This window comes from Chelonia mydas, chromosome 3 (assembly GCF_015237465.2).
Source record: "Chelonia mydas isolate rCheMyd1 chromosome 3, rCheMyd1.pri.v2, whole genome shotgun sequence".
Lineage (NCBI taxonomy): Eukaryota > Metazoa > Chordata > Testudines > Cheloniidae > Chelonia > Chelonia mydas.
In genome coordinates, this window is record NC_057851.1 from 67,419,729 (window position 1) to 67,445,895 (window position 26,167).

The 26,167-nt window shown below is 37.6% G+C and overlaps 1 protein-coding gene across 9 annotated transcripts in view; it reads right to left on the reverse strand.

The window, feature by feature from the left end:
* Nucleotides 1-26,167, reverse strand: part of MAP3K7 (mitogen-activated protein kinase kinase kinase 7) — a 72,380-nt gene that overhangs the window by 33,800 nt on the left and 12,413 nt on the right. For 4 of the 9 annotated variants that reach the window (XM_037894486.2, XM_037894485.2, XM_037894484.2 and 1 more), the window contains exons 2-10: nt 16,736-16,846; nt 14,743-14,808; nt 13,834-13,879; nt 13,110-13,248; nt 12,079-12,203; nt 8,519-8,647; nt 7,151-7,281; nt 5,776-5,857; nt 4,252-4,403 (exon numbers count right to left, since the gene is read on the reverse strand). In XM_037894486.2, coding sequence (XP_037750414.1) covers nt 4,252-4,403; nt 5,776-5,857; nt 7,151-7,281; nt 8,519-8,647; nt 12,079-12,203; nt 13,110-13,248; nt 13,834-13,879; nt 14,743-14,808; nt 16,736-16,846 — 981 coding nt within the window. Of the gene's footprint in view, nt 1-4,251; nt 4,404-5,775; nt 5,858-7,150; nt 7,282-8,518; nt 8,650-12,078; nt 12,204-13,109; nt 13,269-13,833; nt 13,880-14,248; nt 14,406-14,742; nt 14,809-16,735; nt 16,847-26,167 lie in introns of those variants that run through there. The other 5 variants (XM_037894487.1, XM_037894488.1, XM_037894489.1 and 2 more) reach the window with 5 other exon arrangements.

Here is a 26,167-nt window from a genome sequence, read left to right on the forward strand (position 1 = left end):
TCACGACTTTCTCAAACTAGGGAAATGTAACCTAGATGGACCTACTAGAAGGTGGGTGCAAAACTGGTTGGAAAACCGTTCCCAGAGAGTAGTTATCAGTGATTCAGTGTTATGCTGGAAGGGTATAACGAGGGGGGAAAGAGGGGGTCTGGTTCTGTTCAATATTTAGATAATGGCACACAGAGTATACTTAAAGTTTGCAGACAATACCAAACTGGGAGGAGTGCTTTGCAAGTGCTTTGGAGGATAGGATTAAATTTCAAAATGATCTGGACAAACTAGAGAAATGGTCTGAAGTAAACAGGACGAAATTCAATAAGGGCAAATGCAAAGTACTCCATTTAGGAAGGAACTATCAGTTACACACATAGAAAATGTGAAATGCCTGCCTAGGAAGGAGTACTGCGTAAAAGGGATCTGGGGGTCATAGTGGACCACAAGCTAAATATGAGTCAACAGTGTAACATTGTTGCAAAAAAAGCAAACATCATTCTGGGATGTATTAGCAGGAGTGTTGTAAGAAAGACATGAGAAGTAATTCTTCCGCTCTACTCCGCGCTGATTAGGCCTCAGCTACAGTATGGTGTCCAGTTCTGGGCGCTGCATTTCAGGAAGGATGTGGACAAATTGAGAGAGTCCAGAGAAAAGCAACAAAAATGATTAAAGGTCTACAAAACAAGACCTATGAGGGAAGATTGAAAAACTTGGGTTTGTTTAGTCTGGCAAAGAGAAGACTGAGAGGGGACATGATAACAGTTTTCAAGTATGTAAAGGGTTGTTACAAGGAGGAGGAAGAAAAATTGTTTTGCTTAACCTCTGAGGATAGGACAAGAAGCAGTGGGCTTAAAGTGCAGCATGGGAGGTTTAGGTTGGACATTAGGAAAAACTTCCTGTCATTAAGCAGGGTGCAATAAATTACCTAGGAAGGTTGTGGAGTCTCCGTCATTGGAGATTTTTAAGAGCAGGTTAGACAAACACCTGTTAGGAATGGTCTAGATCTCTGCTTCTCAAGCTATCTGATGTGGGGGACCGGCAATTTTTCCCCCCAATGTGTGCACAGACCGGCAGCCGATGGCTCGCGGACCAGCACTGTTCCACGGACCAGCACTTTGAGTAGCACTGGTCTAGATAATACTTTAGTCCAGACCCCTGCATTCATGGCAGGACTAAATGACCTCTCAAGATCCCTTCCAGTTGTATGATTCTATTCTATGATTTGCAGGAGATAATGGTGCCTACTTCTTGTATACTGAATGTGAGAAAAGGCATTCATATGGCACTGCTGTAGCCGGCATTGCAAGATATTTACGTGCTAGATGCACTAAATATTCATATGTCCCTTTAAGCTTCAACCACCATACCAGAGGAGATGCGTCCATGCTGATGTTGGGTTCTGCTCGATAAAGATCCAAAGCAGTGCAGACCGATGCATGTTCATTTTCATCATCTGAGTCAGATGCCACCAGCAGAAGGTTGATATATTTATTTTTTTTGGTGGTTCCGGTTCTATGGGTTTCCGCATCAGAGAGTTACTCTTTTAAGACTTCTGAAAGCATGCTCCACACCTCATCCCTCTCAGATTTTGGAAGGCACTTCAGATTCTTAAACCTTGGGTTAAGTGGTGTAGCTATCATTAGAAATCTCACATGGGTACCACCTTTGCCTTTTGCAGTGAAAGTGTTCTTAAAACTAACATGTGCTGGGTCATCATCTGAGACTGCTATAACATGAAATATATGTCAGAATGCAGGTAAAACAGAGCAGGAGACATACAATTTTCTCCCAAGGAATTCAGTCACAAATTTAAAACAACACATTTTTTCATTAGCATGCAAGCATGTCCTCTGGAATGGTGGCTGAAGCACAAAGGGGCATCCGTATAAATGTTTAGCATATCCACCACATAAATACTTTGAGATCCTGGTTACAAAAGTGCCATGTGACTGCCTGTTCTCACTTTCGGGTGACATTGTTAAGAAGCAGCAGGCAGCATTATCTCCTGTAAATGTAAACAAACTTATTTGTCTTAGTGATTGACTGAAGAAGAAGGAGGACTGAGTGGACTTGTAGGTTCTAAAAAGTTTTACATTGTTTTGGAGTGCAGTTATGTAACAAAAAAAAATCTACATTTGTAAGTTGCACTTTCAGGACAAAGATTACATTACAGTACTTGTATGAGGTGAATTGAAAAATGCTATTTCTTCTCTTTATCTTTTTACAGTGCAAATATTTGTAATAAAAATATAAAGTGAGCACTGCCTAGTTTGTATTCTGTATTTTAACTGGAAACAATATATTTGAAAATATAGAAAACCATCCAAAATATTTAATACATTTCAATTGGTATTCTACTGTTTAACAGTGCAATTAAAACTGTAATTAATCATGATTGATTTTTTTAAATCAAGACCAATTTGAGTTTCTTGAGTTAGTTAACTGTGATTAATCGACAGCCCTAATTTTAAAACAAACGTTTCTCCAGAAGATTTAACAAGTGACTTCTGAGCTTACACCTGTATTCAGAAATCAGCAGTTAAGAATAGTGATGAGAAATATCCCCAGTATATTTCTGTAGTAAATACTTATACCACTGGTTCTCAAATTTTTGTACTGGTGACCCCTTTCACATAGCAAGCTGCTGAGTGCGACCCCCACTAATAAATTAAAAATACTGTTTTATACATTTAACACCATTACAAATGCTGGAGACAAAGTGGGGTTTGGGGTGGAGGCTGACAGCTCGCGACCCCCCAGGTAATAACCACGACCCCCTGAGGGGTCCCGACCCCCAGTTTGAGAACCCCTATACTGTGGTATTTTTAATTAAATTGTATATTTTTTAAACAAAAATTGTGTAACCAATAATTATAGTATATATATACACAGCACCATATATGTTGTGATTTTGAAAAGCACTCAACATTGACCTAACTCTGCTCTCACTAACATCTTCTGATTGAAGATTTACAGTAGAACCTCAAAGTTATGAACAGCAGAGTGACAAATTGACCAGTCGACCAGACACTTCATTTGGAACAGGAAATACACAATCAGGCAGTAGCAGACACAAACACACAAATACAGTTCTGTGTTAAATGTAAACTACTAAAAAAAGGGAAAGCAGCATTTTTCTTCTGTATAGTAAAGTTTCAAAGCTGTATTAACTCAATGTTCAGTTGTAAAGTTTTGAAAGACCAACTATAACATTTTGTTCAGTTACGAACATTTCAGAGTTAAAAACAACCTCCATTCCCGAGGGGTTTGTAACGCTGAGGTTCTACTGTAGCTCTATTTTTCCATCCTAACAAACTGTGGACATATTTTCATTATTCAAATACATGTCTAATTTTTTTTTGACTCATACCAATCTCTTGTCATAATGCCTTCTTGTAGCAATGAGTTCCACGTCACTTACATACTGTTTATAAAGCATTTCCTGTAATCAATTTTAAATTTGCTGACTGAAGCTTTCACTGAATGTGTACTATGAGAAAAGATAACTAGGAGCTCCCGGATTTATCTTCTCAGTATCATTTCTGATTTGGCATACCTCTTTCATGTCCCCTTATTCCTCTCCTCCCTGAACTAAGAAATCCCATGCCTCCATGATTAGCTATGTAATAGGATGTATTTTGTTCTCTCCACCAAAGGAACAGTCTCCTTTTGCTCTTAATTTCACCCTGACTTTCTCATCTTCTTTTTCTGCTCCCCTGCACTTGCTGCTTTCTGCCTGCTCCTTCCCCGCTATCATGGTCATGCTAGCTAACTGGCTGGCTGGCACTGTACTCTACTCTCCCACCGCCTGCACTCATATACCTCTCTTGAGGAATCTCTTGGCTCTTCTCTCAGTGGTGGCCAACGACCCTGAAGGGGACAACTGTTTACATTCCTCTCTTCCCCCTTTGCACCACTAGTTCTATGGAGACAACTAGATGTGCTCCTTATTTCTATCTGCTTTTACAGATAGCCTCACCACTGATAAGAATTTTTTTGTAAAAGAAGCTGTAAATGGAGTCAGCATCATATGTTCTCCATGGACCATCAGTAAGTACAGAGTGGACCACAGATTTAGAGATGCTGATGTACTACATTATCCTTAGCGTTACTTACTTACTGCCCTTTATTGAATAGGAAAGCTTATTAAGAAAGAAAACCTCCTGTATTTTAGTGCAGTGTGATTTTACTATAGTGATTTTATCCATCTAATGGCAATTTCTTCATTAAGGCACAAGATTTTATTCACTTGCTTACCGACTGCTTCGCTGGATTTTTCATTTGCTGTGCCAGTTTTGATTCTAAGCGTTTAATGGTATCATTGGTAGCAGTTCCTTGAAAGTCACTTGGTTCCATGTTAGCATCACTCTTGTTACTGGTGTTTGTAGAAGTCATGTCCATGAATGAGCCTATTTAAACGCCCACCCCCCCAAAATAAACATTTTTTGTATTTAAATCACTTCTTTGAAAACATTAAATCAAACTAAAATTCTTTAGCTACCCATTCTTCATTCCCTAATACCAACCTTATAATTTTAAAGTAAATTTTTAAAACATTTGACAAAAGAAACTGCAACACTGCAGTTTAAAAAAATTCAGAATATACCTCAAAAGCAAAAAAACAAACAAACAAACAAACCAATTCAGAACAAGATGTTGAACAGCAAGTTTACCCCGATCTTAAAGACAAGCTTTAGTTATCACTCTCAAATCATTAACAAAAATCTTCGATTATGAACACGATTGGCAGTTTTGCTCATAAAATCCATTATGAATCCTTCTGTATAATGAAAATATATTTGTAGGATAAACAAATTAAAACATTGCTTTACAAATTGCAAGTAATAGATTTAAGACTTTATTTTCTTAAGTATGTTTTAAAGTTATGTGCTAAACATGTTTCATGTAGTCTGGCTAAAGAAGACCATCAAGCAGATGACAAAGTTAATGGGATTTTGCAATAAAATGTACAGGTGAATTCAAAAGTACCTTATGTCCAAAATATTGTGTGTGTGAGAGAGAAATTTAGAGTTTGGGGCAGAGGGAAGAAGGCACGTATGGACAACTGTAGTTGTTAAGTTACAAGAACCCAAGGGAATGAGGAAAATAGGGCAAAATTTCATAAAGGAAGCATTTAAATTTTTTCCCATGCAAAATGCTGTGGGTCTGAGTGATCACCAGTTCTGTGCACCAGGAAAGAATTTTTCTCTTGGGGCAAGATTGGTAGAATGTCTGGTGGGTATTTTTGCCTTCCTCATGGCACCCTGAGGGCCTTTTTTTAGGTTAATAGGAGGTAAAAAAAAGTTGCTAGTTTAATCAGTGGAATCTGTAATTTCATCAAAATCTGATGAGGGGGTCCAGTGCAGAAGAGAGGCTCAAAGGACCAGCTGATAGGGGCAAACATGAGTAAGATCTGAGAGATGGCTACTGGACCCTAATAACCCGCAGGAAGAAAGGGAGACCCTAAGTCTTTGCAGACTGAGTTATCCTTCATGTGTACCCTCATTCTCTGTTGTGGGAGGAGGGCAAGGGGATTCAGAGTTTGGCTGAACCCTAGGGATTAGGCTGAAGGAAGCAAAACTTGAATATTTGTTATGAGGCCCTTTACCACACACTGAACCAGGCATTTAGGAAGGGGTTATTTTCCCCCCATCAAAATTTAAAGTTAATAAAGTTGCAGGCTGTGCTTTATAATACATTCCTGGATCTGTTTCATTTCCCTGCTTATCCTATTTAAAAAGTGTTTTATTTTTTTCCCCCCTTATATTTATACAATCATACCTGTACTAGTGGCAGAGTTGCTTTGGCCTTCATCTGAATACTGACAAGGATACTGCAGAGGTTCATCAGCTCCAGGAAAGTACTGTGTAGAGAGTAAATTGTTATATATTAACATAATTAATGCTTTCAGAGCACATATAGCAGCTACAGAGATAGCATACACCTCAACAGATCCTGGTTCTCTGAATAAATGCAGAGGAAAAAAGGTAATTTGAGAATGCTATTTTGTTTAACTGCAGAACCATCTGCAACATCTTGCTTTTCAGTAACATTCCTTCCCCACACCTCCCAAAAACAAAGCACACAAACCTATCTCTATTAAGTGCCTTCAGACAGATATGTAATGTATTTTAAGAACAATGCAGCATAATGGAAGCCATTTACAATGGTATAAATCAGGCAACGTACAGTTTAATTCAGCATAAGGACGGAATGAATCACGTTCAATTCTAGTGGATATTAGGGAGTTTTGTCAGGGAAAGTAAGGTAGCAGTTAAGAAGAGAGGATGGAGAATTGAAAGTGTCTGTGAATAAACCCTCTATGGCTTAATGGCACAAGCCATTCAAACACTGTTTTCGTTTAGCTTATTTAGACACCTGGCAGTTAGCTTAAGTAGTGCTCACTACCTAAAAAATGGCTAAATTTCTGTGAACCTGATCAGCAATATGACTAATACAAACAAATCTGTTGGGGTTAATAATGCAAATAAAAACTACTTTTAAACTTCCAGTTATTCTTGTTCACTTGCATTCAGTGTAAAGATATTCATATTGGCAAATGTCTGAGTAATACATGTGCTACCTCTATGAAGACCATTTTGTTTGGTTTAGCTAATGTATTTTGATTTTGATTTGTATTTCTGAGATTTAGCAAAACAAATGAATACTGTTATTCTTCAGGATCAGATTTCTGAAGGAAATGAAGTTGAAATAGCAGTGATACTGACAAAGATAGGTAATATACGCTTAGATAGATTCTATTCCTTGAAATTTGCGAAGTTACCATGCTAGTGCCTATTTTTTCCTTAAAGGAGCCAATAAAGGTCCTGAAACTACAGAGCAGCTATCAACATCTCAATGCTCACAAAAATGGCAGAGAAACTAAAATAGTAAAATACTCGAGTAACTACAACTTTGTAAAGTCAAACCAGAACATCTGTAAAAAACCTCACACATGATCCTACAGCCTGTAACTGTTTTTAGAGTCTTTTCAGCAAGTCATGTGATGTAAGCACTGAGGAAAAATCTTTAAAGACTGGAGATACAACTTAGAACAACAGATTAACACTGGGCTCATGGAAGGCATACCTTCAAAAGCCAATACTACAACATAACCCCTGTTAAAATATTTACAGATTAAAAGAAAAGGTTATACCCGCATCAAATGTGTCATTATTTTGACAATTTCTTCCATGGAAGGTCGTTGTGAAGGATCCTTAGACCAACAACGAGTCATTAAACTCTCAATAGGTTTAGGTAAATTTTTGATCAGTGGTGGCCGAGTACCTACAATTAAAATTAGACAAGTCTTAATTTATATAATCAAACTATTCTTGAAAATTCTGTCATTGCCTGAATTTTTAAACAACCTATTTTGCTATTTAAACAATAGCATTAAAGATGCATGATAACTATAGTCTGGAGAAAATTAGAAAATTATGTCTAGGTAAGCATAAGTAAAAAGAGCTGTCTTTCAATAATGCTCTGAATGCACTATGTCTGGTCAGTTTATGAACATATTTAAATGACAAGAGGAAAACAGAAAAAATAGTAACAGCAGCACTTTAGATAGTGTTTTCCTCACTTAGCTTCCCCTGCAGACACAGTGGAAAATTTAACAGTGCTTTACTTCTTCAAACTAATATTTATATTATTGTTGCACCTAGGAGCCTCAAGTCATGGACCAGGATCCCATTGTGCTAGGTGATGTCCAAACACAGAACAGACAGATAGTCCCTGACCCAAAGAACTTCGTCTAAAACAAGAGACAACAGATCGATACAGAGAGTTGGGAAGATACAGGGAAACAATGAGACAATATTGGTCATCATGATAACCAGTGGTTTCAGCACAACAGTAGTCTAACTGTGTCAGTTTTTTTTTTTTTTTTTTTTTAATAGGTCTCACAGAAAAGTAGAGTTTTAAGGAGCGATTTGAAGGAGGAAAATGAGTTAGTTTAGTGGATCTCTGCAGGGAATGTCTCCTAGGTAAATGGCTGGATTTTCAGAAGTGATGAGCAACAAGGTTTCCCAGTAATGTAATCAAATAAGCATTTTTGAAAAACCAAGCCAGTTATTTAGCACTTTGGACACAAAATTTTGGTGTCCTGGTTTGAAAATCTTAGCTAGCATTACATTCAACTTCAATTTTGGCCATTTTATTTTTTGAGATAGGTGATCTGGATCTCACTTATTGTTCACTCAGGATGAATGGAATACTTCATCATCACAACAAAAATAAATTGATGGTTCTTCTCCTTATTAATTCATACATGCTAATTACATGTAGCACTGTCAGTAAGCACAGTCTAACAGACAAGAAAGAGAACCAAAAATGAACTGGTTCAGAAGCAAGAGCGCTTAAGTATTAATTATTAATGACAACGCAATCTACAGTGAGGCATCAAACTGCCACCTACTGAATAATGACTAACTTTGCAAAGATTAAATATTTAATAATGTTACATGTCAAATATACAATTTAACTTTAAATGCACTAAAATGAAAAATTATTTTCAACTCACCATTGTGAACTGCCCACATTATGCGGAAAGCAGGGCCACCAATCTCATCAAAAGGTTTCCTCCGGGTGATCACTTCCCAAAGAATAATACCCCAACTGAACACATCACATTTTTCACTGTAATTGCTACCTGGAAAAAAAATAATCAATATAATTGGTCTTTTCTACATGATATGTGCCTACAAGTTTAGAGAAATAGCTATGCATGGTTCAGTTTTCCTTCAGAGTAGAATATCTTCTTGTTTTTCACACACAGAAAACAGCAGTCGTAAGGCCGTCTGACACCAATTTTTTAAAACTTCTAATTCACCCAAAGTAAATTTGAAAAAAATGTTTATAGAAAACATTTTCTTCAAGGTTCTAAAAAACCTTTTGCTATTATTGCCAATATGTTTACATAAGAGCTCTCCTCTTTGCAAACTAGTTCCTTCAGCTTGGACCTGCACTGAAATTATAAAACACAATGCTTAGGACAGTCTTGTTTTGAAATATCAAATGTGATTTTATTATGATCATCAATCTCTCAAAATTTAGCATTATTTCATTGTCATTTTGACTACCTGTCCTCCTTTAAATCTTTCTCCTAAACTCACTTCTTCCATGATGGCCACAGTAAATCAGTCATCATTCACCATCATCTTTCATTTTTATATTTAAAAACAAGACGTCCTTAAAAGAACCAGCAAGATGTACCCAGGCCTATGCTAAGTAACCATGTGATCATTTCACTGTATCTCCATCACCCCAATGCCTCCCTGTTTATTATTCTCACTCATTTTGTCATGCCTAAAATTTAGTTTTAAGTTCTTTGGGGCTGGGATTGAGCCTTTCTAGGTCTCTCATGAAGCACACAGCAGATGTTGGGTGATATAAAATAATGAATAATAAAGCTCAGAGAAGGAGACAAGAGACCACAAAATGATAAATACTTTGTTAATTAAAGAAAGCCATGAACTTCTTAAATAGACATGAATGATAAACAAATTCAAGATAGAAAGTATGTAAACAACAGTCAGCACTATGATTTATCCTTTCTGGTCAATATCTGAAACAAGAATGACATTAAGAATCTAATAAATAGTCTGTTCTGTTTTCTCAGGAAGCATATGGAAAAACAATCTAATAATTTAAAGAGACTTCTATACAGAATTTCTTTATATAGGAAGACACCATGTGACATAGGATAGTGGCATACACACACTGCACTACAGCTTGCTCAACTATTTTACTTCTATAGTTTTGAGTTTATAGTACTTCCTCCCTCCTTACTTTAGAATGACATTTATTTAAATTTAAATAAAAAGGCACAAATATAAATCTCTAGGAACCCAGACACACATTTAATATTGCAACAAAACCCCAGCCCCATTGAAGTAATTATTTCAAAAGGAATTCTGACAGACTGCCATTTACAAAATAAAAGCTTTTTTTCTACTCTTATTTTGATAAGAATACCTTCAGTTTTCTCCAAAGACCCATCAAACAGATGAGAAAATTTAGAAATTGTTGAGTTAGATGTAGATAGGCCTAGGTTTTGTTCTGATTTTATTGTCAATATCTGAGGTAGTAATTAATGCATATAAATTGTTCAATGTTAAAATTTTAACACTGGTTTAATAAAGCTGAATGACAATTTTATTTCAAGATATTAATTTGAAATTTTACATTCCACCATTTTTAGACATAAGGTATTCAATCATTCTGTGTAATGTGTTTCAATGGTGCCCATACAAATTTGGGGAAACAAAAAATATATAAAAATTGCTGTATAGAAGGCTTGCTGCAGTACTAAAAGCAGGAAATTTAGAACTGAAATTTTACATGTTCCTACTTAGTAGAATTTATGGACTGGAGAGTCACTAAGAAATGGATGACTTAGCATTTGCACTGGAATTCCTTGTAACAGCAAGGCTTTTAAATGTAGCCCTTAATCCAATTTAAAATCAGGATTTCCTGTGGTTTTTTTTTTCCCTTTCCTAAAATCAGATCTTCAACCTTTTTTTTTTTTTTTTTTTTTTTAAATAAAGGAAAAGAAACTAACTTCTAGTGGTAAATAAACGTTAAGACTAAATTATGGCCAATATCTGAAGTGAACAAGGAGGTATGCCCAGGGCAGTTTCTAGTAAATTGGTATCTGTAGCACAGAAACTGACACAAAATTGCCAGTCTTAGAGAGATCAAGCACTGAATGACTATGGTGATTTAACTAGAGGCATAATCTATACTTAAAATTTAGGTTGACATACCTACATTGGTCAGGGGTGTCAAACTGATTCCAGATCAATGTAGCTTTGCTGACCTAACCCCCAAGTGTAGATACAGCTATGTTGATGGAGGAATACTTCCATTGACCTAACTACCGGCAGGTGGTGCTTCTGCACCAATGGAAACACCCCTTTCCATCAGTGTAGGTTATGTCTACATTACAGGTTTATGCTGGCATAGCTATGGTGATGTCAGTATGACAGTATAGTCTCAGTAGTATAGACATACTCTAAAATGTTCATGCTCAGGAGTCCAGAACATCTGACCAGAGCCTACTGATATTGTTGTGGAGAAGCTTTAAAGCCTGGTGGTCATCTGTGTTTTTTTCAGGTGGCTACCCAGACCTTCTTTTTACAGTATTATCAATTTGATACCTTTCTGGAGAACTTAATTCACTATTAAGACCTCTAGGGAAAAAACAAAACACATACTCAAAAAACTCACTCTATCCATCCACAATTAAACTCTTAATGAAACTTTTACTCACTCACAGGGGGCAAAATCAGCACCAGTTAATCACTGGTCTGAAAGCGGTCTGATGTGCATAATGACCGAGCTATTCACCATTTAACCACACAGTAATTATACAAATCCTTGTGATTTTATTGTTTACCATCACTGGGCTTCCCCACCATATGCCAACAAATCGCTTTTGATTCCTCTCCCCACTTAAATATTAAATACAAATTTTTAAACATGAATTACGTATAGGGTGAGAGGAGAAGAGGAGGTGAACTAAACTTCACGGGATAAGGAGAAGGGAGATATGGGGAAAAAAGGGGATAGGCGGAGTTACAAGTTAGGGAGGGATCAAAAATGGAGGTGGCTATGCTTGTTCGACACATACATGGCGAATTCTGAAGACCATGGCAAATCAGAATATGGGGTGGAAGGAATGACAGCATATTTCAGTGCAATCAGAATCTGGGAATATTTTGTAATCTCAGAAACAACAATATCCCACGATGGTAACACCAAACAAGATGCATAATTTACTGTTACAGTCTATTCAGTTTTGCCATTTGTGAACTTCAAGCATCAAACTTTTCCCCATTTGTGTGAATTCCTTTCCTAAAGATACTTGTACAGCAGTCTTTGTCCCTAGTTTTTAAATGTAAATTAAAGACTTCCCCCAAGTTATTTTTAATCTTTAAAATTTATTTCTGTATTTTATAATGCAACTTAACAGAAACAATGCATGTAAATGATGCTCTCAACTGATTTCTTATATCAAATCATTCAAAATAATGTCCTTAAGTAGAGGAATACATGTCAAACTGTACATTATTTTATTACCTTCAAAAACTTCAGGTGCCATCCAAGCAGCACTTCCCTTATTGTTGGTCATGTGCGTTTGAATATCACAGGCTGTACCAAAGTCACAGATTTTTAGAACTGTCCCCCCAGCTACCAACAGCAAGCTGTCAAGAAAATCCCAGATTTTTTTTTTAATAGAATTCAGTAGTCTTGTTACAATAAAACATTACTATTTTATTCCAACAACTTTCACTTGAGGCCTTGCTTCACAGTAGTGTACAGTAACTTGGCAGTAACTTGTTCATCTAAGTATAAAAATATTCTTAAAATTTACTATAGTATGTCAGTAGGTTGTGACTTCCTAATTATGATAAACTGCTGAATTTTAATTTTTAATCTTTATAGCTCTATTTGAAATATGTTTAAATAGAAAACAGTTTCTTTAAGCATAGTTATTTCAATAAGCACCCAATGGAGACAAAATTAGCCTTTTATATGCTGATTCATAACCATTTTATACAGGCTCTGCAGACAGAAGCCCAGTCATCATGGCTGCTATCTTGCCAGAAGGGGAATGATCAGGACTCCCATTAGAGCCAGCCAATGCTGCTTTTTCTTCAAATGGAAGGGTTGCTATTGACCATGCGGTCTCAGTGCCTATGGATGTGCATTGGGGAAGGAAGAAAGAATTGGAGCATCAAATGTAGGTTCTCCTGCAAAACAGCGCAAGTCACTAGAAGTAGACCTCAAGGCCTCTTTAATTTCCCATTCAGGTAACCAAGTCCCTGCTAAAAACCCACTTCCATGATATGGGGCAAGAACAGGCTTTATGTCTGCACAACACGCAGTGCCGAACACACAGTTAGTGGTACACAAAACAATCAGCGTGTCTTGATTTTATAACTGAAATTTAAAACCCATAGTCTTTATTTAGATTCATTTACTTTATAGCTAATAAATAAAAGTTATCAATTAAAGTTTTCCTCCAAATCCACTGAAGTAACAGGATAATGAGAAACCCCAAATTGCACTTTTAAGAAAAAAAGGTTTAACACTGACTAGAAACCTACTTTGGCGGTTTCAGGTCCCTGTGAATTAGAGCCTTTGGTTTCATGCTGTGGAGGTATGCCACTCCTTGGGAGCACTGTAAACACCAACTCATTGCATGTGCAGCAGTATAATAAGGCAGAGGCTCAGCACCATGCAGTACTGCAAAACAAAGGCACAAACTAAAAAGAACTTTATTGCATATTACCATGGAAACAATGGAGTTAACACACCAGTAACAAGCTGTATGACATTCAACTAGTTATTTACTCTCATCCTTTAGCGTTGCTGTTGAAATCTCTTTTACATTGTTTAACTTTATATATCACTATTAATGGGAGTTACCTGAATAGTGATTTCCAAAGTTTTTAAAAGGGTACTTAGTTCATTAGCAAATATTTACACACACAAATTCTGCCACTTAATGGCTAGTTATAAAATAAAGTCACTCATTTTCAGCTGTATCTAGTGTGGCCTGTATTAAATGATCACTCAAGAAATTGACAACAAGTTGAAGGTGGTCACTTAATAAAGTCAGATTTTTACAGGGAAAAATGAAAGGAGTCACAAAATTTAAGCCATTTATTTGATACCAAAAGATCAGATGATTAAAACATGTTTTTAAACTATGCTGGTTGTAAAATGCTCTTTAAAATAAATATTAAACCCATTTTATATTTTAAGAAAAGGTTCTCCTAACACTAACACTTTAGCTGCAGGGAGACACCATGTTTAAATGATACTCACCATTGTACAGAGAACCTCCTTCAGCATACTCCATAACAAGACACACCTTTTGGGGAGGGGACAAAAAATAGGGATGTTTTAAAGTGCAGTGTAGGGACGGACAATAGGTTTTGTAATTTGAAAGGAAAGTTCTTTGAGAGGAACTGCAAAGCGTCCATAATTGATGCACTGATCTATCAGATGCAGAATTAAATTGATGCTGAGATCCTATTAAAGGGTAGCAAAGAGGAGAGGATGCATCACTGTATACCCCTTAAGGCTAAGGTTGCCTTCAAATTACAGTTAGAATGGATGTACTGTAAGAGTGGATTAGAAAAGATTAACTAAAATTGCCAATTTTTATTAGACCTGAATAAACTATTTTAATCAATTTAATATCCCAGACCCCTAATAAAATACGTCTAAGTTAGCCTACCATGTTGTGAGTTCAAGATTTCATATCTGTCCTGCTACAGTACTTGCTGCATCACCTGAGGCATTTGTAGGGTTCTCAGCTGTTGCAGGGTAAAAACAGAATCCTGACCTTGGCAGGTAAATGTAAAGGAATTGATTTCCAATCATGTGTGTGTCATCTGTAAATAAATCATTTTTTGTAGTGCTGATTTGGATTCAATATGGGGACTGCACACCACATACATATATACCACACTAATTTCTTTGCAATCAAAAAAATCAGCATAGGGAGAGCAAATGAACAAGATGAAGTGTGAATAGGTTTTTAGAGGCTACACTTTGCTTCAAGTAAAAAAAAATTAATATTTAGAAAAAATCAACCCATTAATAAGAAAACCAGAAACCATTTTAGAGACAATACTAAGGTGGGTATATTGGCTGAATGTATTTCTTGCATTATTGCTTGATTATAGTGAGCTTTATCAGGGTGACAAAAACTGGAGGATTACAACTTACTGGATTCAGACAGGCTCCATATAACTTGACAATATTAGGATGGTTCACACGTGACAACTGTCGAAGCTGCAACACAAAAGTTCACCACTTTTTTTCAACCACAAAATACTTCAAGTTACCATTTGGTTTCATATACACAGTTAACAATTAAATCAACACAAACAATTATTTACATAGCATGGTTTGTTCGCATGAAAAAGCTGATGTCTTAGATAATTAAATTAGGTTGTAAACTAACAAATTTATGTCACATACTGTGCCTGGATTTTAAAACTGGACCATCCTCTAAAAATCTAATACTTAGGGCACTAGCCTAGAACTTGGGAGACCTGGGACCCTGGCTCTGCCACAGACTTCGTGCATGACCTTGGAAAGACAAATCAGAGTTTTCCTGTGCCTCAGGTCTCCATCTGTAAAATGGAGATAATAGCACTCCCCTGTCTCATAACAGATTATATTAGCCAGGCAGACCTATTAAAATGGGTCAGAAAATGTCATGACAAATCAAATTTTTAATTATGCATGTTAAGAACATAATTAAGTCTCATGCTTCAGGGCCAGACTGTAAGCTGCTGAACAAGCAGATCATCCACTTTCCAAGTAAAGCATTGCACAACTAGATATGACATTCTGAGGATTTTGCAATACTTCTGTAGCACTGTTTATTGCTCACAGTTGGAAGCAAGGTTACCTGACTTCAGAGACAAATCGTCTGAATTACTACAGAAAATCTTATGGGCAAAATAGTTCACTTTAATGCAAAAGGGAGTAATGCCACAAAAATGAACTATAAAATAAATTCTACAAGTTAACATTTATGCCATCCTGTCACAAGAAAAAATTGCTTGTAGTAATTCATAGTAGGCATGTGTGGATACACCCACTGAAGAAATTAAGAACCATTTTTTATTTTGCAAGTTGGCAGAAAATCAAACCAAGTGGGAAGTTTTGACTTTCACAGACTTTTGAGGGAGTTTTTAATAGTACCCTCTGAATTTCACTATCCAATCGATAGGGCACATGACCCTGTGTTCCTAGAAATTCTTTATATATAGTCTGAAGTGATATTAGAAAAGAACTGAATCTACACAGTGCGAGAACTCAAAAATGTAATATCTTGAAACCAATTCAAAATAATTTGAGGATTTTCTCTCTTAGATTCTCTCTCATATAAAGCCCAACCAAGATGACTTACCATTCAACCATGTTTAGATTTATGTGAATGTCATTCTGCACTCACATACCATGACAATGAGCACAGTATACATATTCTGTTAGCAGAGAAATGTATTATAAATACATTTTAGTCACAAAATTGTAGTATGGTTAAAGGAACTGTAACACGTTAGGGATTTATTCTTATTTTACTCCATATATCCTGGGTACCCTAAATTTTTATCTACTGTGTTTTAAATGCAAACAAACAGAACTTTGGCATAATGAAAGTTCACTGAAGTTATGTAGTAACAACATTGGATCCTAGAATGTTCTCTCCTTTAGGAAATGTATGAATTATGTGTGAGGTGCTAAATTAAGAGGGGGAATGGAGAAAATGAGGGATGTGTTCGAAAATACATGAGTTACATGTATTTTCTTCTAGATTTTTACAATTTTAATTAAAAATAAATTACTACATTAATGGAAACACAAACCAAGCTTTTTCATAGCATGCCCCCCCCCCCCCAATGTTAAGTGACACTGGATGAGATTCTCACTCCTTCTTTGGACTCTCTACACAGATTAAAAGGGTTGGAGTGGCATAAAGAAGCTCTAAATACCCCAGACCTCACTGGGAAGAATTCCTTCAGTGCAGGAACTGGAGAAGACAGCCACAGGCCATCCTCCGAGGACCCTCTTACAAGTTCTGGTGGAAATGGCGTGGCTGGGTATGGGGTATGTCAGTGGCAAAGCCATACCACATTACTAGTGGGGGGGTGGGGGTGGGGAGAACATACCGAATCCCATAACTTCTTTTCAAGGAAGCTTACTGTACCTCCACAATGAAGGCCTTTCTTTCAGATTCACTTTCTATTTGTTTAATGGCTACATCTTTTCCTCGCCATTTTGCCTTGCAGACCACACCAAAGGCTCCTCTTCCAACAACCTAGATCAAGATAGCAAGGAATACTGTAGTTAAGAAAACAATTCCAGCTTGCCTGTAGCACTTCACAAATATTTAAAGAAACATGTTACGCAACATCAAAAATTAAAAATTTAGTATAAAGATATCAGGCATATGAAGTGAAGTCCAAGTTTATAACAAAACTTTAATTTTATGCAGTCATAAAGCACAGTTACAAATTATAGGGTTATTCTGATAAATGGCATGTGCATAAGGCTTCTCCCATAGATCACCTACAGGGAAAAACAGTAAACTATATGCATTAAATTCTTCACATTTTTTCTGAAATATTTATATTGCATACAAAGTTTGCATACAAAGTAAGTTTGTAAAGTTACTTATTTCACACAAGTTCTACTCAAAAAGAACCTGGGAAAAAGGAAGAATAGTTGCTTCCCCCTTATTCTTTTCTTCATCCTTCCTACGTAGAGTTTACTTTTATAAAACTTGCTCTGGGAAATAGTATCTTATTGCACATATTCTTGCTTATTAGTTATACAAAGTTTGACCTCTGGAATAAAAGTACATAAATGCATGTATTCTGGCACTATGCTGAAGTGTAGCAGAAGACAGAGTAAGGGATATATGTCAGATACAGCCAAGGTATCCCCTCCCGCCCAATACTTTCAATATTGATATTTTCAGACTAATGAGAACTTTACCCAGTCATTTCCTTTAACATTCCCTCTCATGAGCAAAATGTGCACTGAAACCAGTTTTCTCCATTAGTTGTTTACCTCCAATTAACCCTCTAATGAAGCCATAATACCGAATTTTAACTTTTACTATTATTTCTGTAAGAGTGGGTAGATGATACAATCCTGCACTTTGACTTCACTAGAAGGGGTTAGATAGAGATCCCTATATTTAGATTTCACAATACTTCCCATAAGAGATTCTTGAGTCTTTTTTTTTTTTTTTTTTTTGTGGAGAAGCTCTAACACCTCCATTTTTTGGAGCAGGCCCTTGAAATTCAGCAGGGGGGCCCCCTAGGAATAGAAATGCCTTTTCCTTGGACCCATCCAATTCTATTCAGGTTTGATGGAGATATAAACTGTTGAAAAGTTCAATTTCCCTTTTCTTGCTCGCATTCCTCAGGAAAGTCCTGGAAGCATGCCAAAATAACCACTATCAACCACCACTGAAACCTAACACCTGGCCCCAGAAGTCCATCCCAGCCTCCTGGATCACAGCTTTCTGCTGATGCCGGCTAACACAGTTAATCCTATAGTTCAAGTTGTAGCAATTTGTGCTGCAGTAATGAAGGCCAATGCTTCAAATGCTATGCATGATTGGGGGTTATTATAATTACATACAATAGAATCCGATTTCACCATTTGCCTTAAAAAAGAAATTACAAAACAAAAATGAATGTTATTTAAGTTGCAAAGAAATCAAACACTACAAAAAAGTTTTGAAATTCAAAGTAAGTTTTCTACAGAAAATTTACTTCTACTACACTGCATAAAGGCAGTAATTTCTATTTCTCATATCCTTATTAAATGCAAGGCCTTATTACTATTAATGCTACATAACATACACAAATTACTATGTAATGAGTTTAATGATTCAGTGGAAACAACATTTGGAAATTCCTGATTTCTCCCCCTTTCTACGCTGTATACATTGGGTATGAGTATATATCAGCAGTAATAAGACATGTTCAAAGACCTAACTCTCTCTAGTATTTTACTTGGTGACCATGTCTTAGAAAATAGCCTTTTAAAAAAGATTTCTCGTCTGTTTATCCTCTTCTCTTTTTTGTTGCTTTAATGCTAATTTAAACATTTGATGGACACCAACTCGAAAAAAAATCACTGTCTGAAAATGTTGTACACAGTATAGTTAAAAGTGACCCCTATGATTATTGTAATCTAAGTTCCCTGTAAGCTGCGGGGCCACAAGCAGCCTATTTTGCACCGCGCAGGTGCTCAGGGAACCTGCCTGGGGACCTGCCACGACCATGGGAGGGGCGCCCCTCCCCCAGCCACCAATTCAGCCTGCGGCACAGCCGGAGCAGCCCAACCCTGAAGTGGCATGGCCCTAGGCACATCTCTGCTCAACCCAGGCGTGGTTGGAGCAGCCCTCCCCCGGCCCAGACCTGCTGGGGCCAGGGAAAGGGCGCCTATCCTGCAGCCCCAGAGCTCCCATGGTGGGGAGAGGAGCCTCTCCCCCACAACCCAGGTGCTGCTGCGGGGGCAGAATGCTGGGGGAGTCTTCTCTCCCCGCTGTAGCCCAAAACACCCTCCTGCACCCCAAACCCTTCATCCCAGCCCCACCCCGGAGCCCGCACCCTCAGCAGGAACCCTCACAATCCTGCACTCCAACCCTCTGCCCCAGTCCTAAGCCCCCTCCCACACTCTGAACCTCTTTGGCCCCACTGCCACCACATGACTTTTGTTACGTGCACCAATATGGAGGTGATGTGTTACACATATCCGTCATATTGGTGCACGTAACAAAATTCATTCTGCATATGAGTGGGAAAAATTAGAGGGACTACTGACTGTAACTGGAAGAATTTAGTGAAAATGTTATTTATTTTTCAGTTTGTTTGCACTGTGCATTTGACAGACTTTGGAGCAGTCAGTTTTACTGTTTAATTAGTCAGTTCATTCCTTTCTTGCTGAGAAGGCCCTTACAAAAATCAGCACAGCAGCAGAAAAAAGTGATTTTATATATATATTTAGTTATATATTTCTTTTTTAAAAGGAGTGAGTTACAAAGTTTTGAAACTTACTATGTTAACTCAAACTTATTTTTATTAGTCAATTTAAAAAAAGATGACAGTGTCCCTTTAATTTAATTGTAAGTGACTAATGGACAAATTCTGCAACCCAGTCAGTTGCATACTGTGTTAGTTATGATAAAATCTGCCCCTTAAGAGCATTCATCACCAGGGAACCTAAACATTTACGTGAAAGCTTCTAAGTTTAAATAAATCTGCTTCAACTGAGCAATAATTAAAACATTTGCTGCCAGAAACACAAATAACCATGCTGTTAAGAAAGGAAAAAAGAAACTTGTCTTCCGGTTGTGCATGCTAACTCAACCAGCTTTGCTTTGTGCCATGAAACGCACTACAAAAAGGCTCTAGTGGAAAAGGAGAATAAATTCTAAAAGGCAGACCCCCTTTACTAAGTAAGTCCAGCCAATGGCTCTGGAGAGGTCAGTGTCAGGAGCCAAGAGGAACAGTCTCCCAGAATCTCTTAATGGGCACACTGGAGAACCATGAGAGGAAGTCAGAGAAATATATAGCATCCAAGTGTTTGCCAATATAAATTACTGGATGACTGTGTACAAGATCGGTCAGGGTTTTGAAACAATGTGTTAACATCTTCATTGCACCTAGCAGTGAGCTGTAAGCTAATGCCAAAACTCGAACTCTAAGGAGAGCACACAGATGCATAATATGTTGATCTAGGCTACAGATAAAGGAATTACCATTTTTAGGTCAACATTAGAAAGACATTCTCAGCTTCTTGGCCAGCCATGAATGAAAGGAGCTCTGGGACACCATTACAAATTAACAAACAGAAGTAGTGATGGATCCAATAAGACCCACAGATTTATAGTATGATACAGCAGAAGATGATACTGGAGTATGTGGGAGAACTATTTTATTCACGGACAATTTTTATGAGAGAGAGACTAACAACGGCAAAATAGCTAGTTACTTTTAGCATTCTCCCTCCAAATTTCTTTTGAAAGGAAAGTCTTAAAAATTGCCTGAATAATTTAAGCATTAGAAATAAAGCTTCCATCTCTGATATGCACAAGAACCAATTATTTTAATACCACAGGAGAGAAGAGTTGTCTAAAGTTTAGTTCCTTCACACTGATTCCTTCATATCTCCTACTGCCCGTACAACTACATGTGTTTGGGTAACAGTACACATTCTCAATTTACATGAACCCCACATTATTGACTTGTTACTTCAGTAGTTCCATTAACAGCAGTTGCTCTGTGGCACTGGAGTCTTGGAAGATGATCTAAAAATAAACATACTGGTCTGAAAAAGATTCTTCACCTTTACCTCCGGGTACCATAAGAGAAAAGGGGGGGGGGGGGGAGAAGGGGAGGAAATGTGCAGTGTATAGTGGAAATCCTCTTACTTTTTCTGTAGCAAATGTTTGTCAATAATAAAATAGGTGGTTCAAGAAACAAGTGTAGGCTGTTTAGAAAGTTTTAAAGAGTCATTAATCTACATAGCTTGTTTTTTAGTTCTCTCCCTTTCGCTCTCTGCTCCTTATTGGATCTCCTACAAAAAAAATTCCAGAGGAATATCCTCTTTTACTACACTAACAAAACTGCAATTACATACTACTTAAAAGAGTTGTATTTGTACTTTTTCCAATGTAATTCATTCTAACATTTTTAAAAAAAATCATCTAAATAAAACCTTGAATTAGAAACTATATAAGGTGCTTGGGGCAGAGACTGTATCTTTCTTTGCGTATATACAGTATTAAGCACACTGCCAATGCTGCTTAACACCACACACTGATTTGAAAATACGTGGAGTATAAACCATGGGTGATATATATATTTTAGAGGTCCTAGGTTAAAGGTCTTTAAAATTATCTCTCATCTTAAAAGGATATTCTTAATGCTAGTTACTCATACTACAAAACAGGAAAAATGAACTCATGTTTATTTAGATCCCAGTTCTCAAGCCCAGGAGCAAAGAAAAATAAATAGCATTCAGCTGTTTCTGAACTGTATTAGCCAATACATATACTTTTACTATTCTCCAAAATTTGAGAGACTAACAGATTTCATACATTCATTAATAAGAACAGCTCTTCACTTTCGACTCTTATTCAGATGCACAGTGCTGTTTGTTCTAAAGAGGCCTTGCTGGGCATAAGAGGGACAATAAAATAGAACACTTCTCCAGTTAACAGCTTTAGTATTCTTTGGAAAATTCTACTTATTAACTGCAGTATGTACAAAAGAAGGCCCATAAGACATCAACTTAATTATCATCTTGAGGACTTAGTGGGGGTTTAAGAACACCCAAATCCATACTTTCCAATGGAGTTTCCTTTTCAAAGTGTAATTGTATATTAAGGCTTACATGCTCATATCAAAGAGTCTAGGGAATATGCAACTAATCATTATCTAAACATTCTGTGGAGCATTCCTAAAACAGCAGCCATTTCCCTGCTTGGTCTAAACTCAATTCTTTTTGAAGAGTTTATTAGCATTTGGGTAGTTTACTCATTCCAGGAAGCATCTGTATCCCAGACTGAGGTAACAATTTATCAGCAAAGGGTTATTTCAGAACCCAGTACATTTTATGTATTCAAAAAAGGCTCGGTAAAACCTCATAAAAAGACAGTTAAAAAAATAAGTTAACTGAAAACTTAATGTACAGTAACCTGTTTTAAGGATTAAACTCACTATACCCAGTAGTAGTTTAAATATATTGGGGTAAAATCTGTTTTCCATATATTGGAATGGATCATTATCCTCTGCCATGATATCTGAGGTGCTCAAACTAACAGGCCTTAGATTTAAACATTAAAGGCTGGTGCCTAGGTATTGTTGACAGAGGACTCAACTCTGGAACTCAGTCCCCTTGCTGGTCTGATAGAGCCAACATTACAGGCCTTCAATGCACACTGCAGGATCCATTTCATTTTGCAGGCATTTCTCAGAGGGAAGTTGGGTAGGAAGAAGGGGGATTTTTTTGTAAGGGGATCTCTATTACAACAGAGGTGAAGTTGTATGTGTGTACATTATGTATACACCTCCTGAGCTTTATAAAAAAGGGTGCACTTTATTGTTATTACTACTATTTCAGTGATACCCAAAGGCCCCAAATCACATTTTTTTTTTCCCCCACAGGACCCTGTGCACATTCCGTGCATAAGACGGACAGTGCTCAGAGAATAAGGCATTCGTTCAAGATTTTCTTTTATCCTCTCATCATTCACTGCACTGAACACAGAATTTATTATTTCCTCAAACACTTGTCTTGCATTCATCACCATAATATTGAGCGCCCTGCATTCACTGTTGAATTCAACTTTCTAGCACCCTAACATAGAGAGATGTTTTATCCACATTTTACAGATAGAGAACTTCACACAAAAAATTACACTCATAACTATGTTTTAAAATCAGATTAGTTAAACTGGTGCAAGCTTGTGTATAGACACTTCCTTGCAGGATGACACTGGCCCTTTAAGAGGGTAGAGGCCAGTACAATTGTAATGATCAACTGACTGCTAATTGGGTTTTAAGAAAAGGCACCTGAGCCATATAAATGGCTACAGACTGAGACAGAAGGCCCAGTGAGGAAATGGGTCAGCTAAGAGCTGCCCAAGTCAGTCAGGAAAAGGAGCAGGTAAGAACTGCCTGAGTCAGGAGAAGAGGAGCCAGAGGGCTGAAGGGAGCAGAACAGCAAGAGGGAATTGCTTGCTGACTTCTAAGGCTAAAAGCCAATGCTGAGGGCTGGAAAGACGGGAACAGCACAGGGGCCTACCTGCTCATGTCTCCACACCTTGGGAGCTGCATCCAGGGGAACAATGACAGAGCCAGGGACAGTTAGGGATGCTCCCTTAGTGAGGATGAACTCCCAGCAGTGAAGCTGTGGGGGATTCCTGCTGGGAAGAGAAGGGTTGCACTCAAGCTGGAAGGGCTGGAGTGGCTGTCCTGGTAAAAGGACAGGAGGGGATCAAAGAGCTTGGGTGTGGTGGAATACACAGGAGAATGATACGTGCTATGTGGATGGACTAGAAGATGTTGGATTTTAAAGACTACATGCCATGCACATTCGCAGACAATGATAATTGGACTATAGTTGGGGACTTGTTATGGACTATTTTGCACTATATTTTTATAATAAACCAGCCTAAGGAAGTGTATTATTATGCAAGGGAGTGGTCATGGAGTTACCGGAGCCTCTGAAGGAAGGAAGCTGAGGCAGGTTTGCCTATCATGGTGCAGCCTGCTGCAAGAGGGCAGCCCAGGTGGGAGCCATGCCATGACAACACTATTTTGGTTCAATAATTGCTTATTTCAGTTGAAACTTTAAAAAAAAAACAAAAAACAGATTAAGTGTCTTCACACAAACTCTCAACAGTTTAACTCAATGGGTTTAAAAACTGATTTTAAGTTAAACTAGTGAAATGTCTGAATTTAACCAAGGCCACAGAAATCAAAACCAGAATTTTCAAGTGTCTAATTTCCTGTGTCTTTGTTTCGTGCTGCCCAGCTTAAAACATCAAGAGCTTAATATTTCAGAGATGCTGAGCACTTACGGCTATCATTGACTTCAACTGGAGTACACTGCGCTCCTCAAAACCAGGACGTGATTGTCTCAAACTGGGCATACAGAAAGTCAGTTGCCATGTTATGTCATGTTTTCCAGACCTCAAATAATTTTTGTATCTTTTCTGAATGATTTTCCAAATTTTCAATATCTTTTTAAAGAGTGTGGCTACACTATTCCAGCAGTTGTCTCAGCAATGCTATATACTAACTTAATATCACCTCCATACTCCTGCTCGGTGTTCCTGGATACACAAGGAACTACATTAGTTCTTTTAGTCACAGCACTACAATGGGGGCTCATATTCTTTTGGTTATCGAACATGAATAGGGATATGATTTTGCCACACTAATCATGGAAACGATTAATTTGAATAAAGTCTGTGAAATATCCACAATCAGAGTAAAACGTCCCCAAACTAAGTGGTGTTGCAATATAGCCCTCCACTTCTCTGCATCCATCTATGGCAAGGTGGATGTGCCAAACTTCAGTGGCACTGTGACTACGTGCATTAGGTTGCAATGTCCGGAGTAGGGAGCCAAACCCAGCCCTTTGGGACAGGAGCTGCCACAGTGGCGTAAACATAGAGTGGGAGAAACTTCCTGCCAGGAAAGTTAAGCACTGAAATAGATGGTCTAGGGAGGTTGTGGAATCTCCATCATCAGAGATTTTTAAGAGCAGGTTAGGCAAACACCTGTCAGAGATGGTCTAGATCAGTGCTACTCAAAGTGGTGGTCAGAGGACCGGTGCCGGTCAGCGAGCCATCGGCTGCCAGTCTGTGTGCACATTGGAAAAAAAAAAAATTGCCAGTCCCCCACATCAGATAGTTTGAGAAGCTCTGGTCTAGATAATACTTAGTCCTGCCATGAGTGCAGGGGACTGGACTAGATGACCTCCTGAGGTCCCATCCAGTCCTATGATTCTATGATTACAGGATCAAGACTTTGGACCACAGTTAAGACTCCAGGCCATCAACAGCTGCGAGGAAAACATTAGAGTTGGTCAGGAATTTTCAGAATTTTTTTTTATAAATCAGAAAATGACAATTTGTCAAAACCAAAATTTTTAGCAGGAAAAAGGATCAGCTTTGATGAATACCCTGATTCTAAAACTTTTTGGAAAAAAAATTCAAAATTGTTAAAATGGGATGTTTTGACATTTTCTAAATGAAGGGGTTTGTTTCTAAATAACCTCCATTGGAAATTTTAATTTATACTAAAAAGAATTTAAAAATAAGATGGGAAATCAAAATTAAGTATTTCAATTAACCTGATCTGAAATGTTTTTGGATTATTGGTTCACAAAAATTTGAGATTGACTTCTTGTCCTGAATCAGGACAAGAAAAATATTCTATATCTTATGGGACTAGAAAACCATTTCCTGCTCAGCTGTAGAAGATAAAGAACCCTAAATTCAGGCCCCAGTGGGCAGATGAAATCATATTCAGCTGTTTCCAAAAATGTATTATGTATAGGTGTACACATTACAAATATGTCCTCTTAGTGGTGTGGAATCTTAAATAGCTATTCTTAAATATATATTTAGAAAGCTTATCAGTTCTTCTTTGTAAGAGGATTCCCTCAAAATACTCTAGTTATTAACTACCATTGTTCAAGTGGACTGTTGAAACTAAGGCTTCGGCTACGCTACCAAGTTAGGTTGTGTCTACATCAAATTCGTCTCTAGCCAGCATAAGTGCCTCATTACATCAACACAGTACCCCTGCCCCTAAACCGAACAGCGTAAAGTAGCTCAACTATGGCTTAGGTCAATGCAATATGAGTGAAGACACTGCATGATGTGTGTTGACTTTAACAGTCTTCTAGCTACTGTCCCACAATGCCCCATTCTCTGCAAGAGTGACCCCACTCTGATCACAATTTTAAACTCCACTGACCAGGGATCAGAGAGACCAGAAGCCACCCCCTTAAAGCCTTCCATGTCCTTGAAATGCATTTTTCTCATTGCCCAATTTGGCGAGCAGACCTAGCAGACCAGTTTTGTTGCGTGCAACCGCCC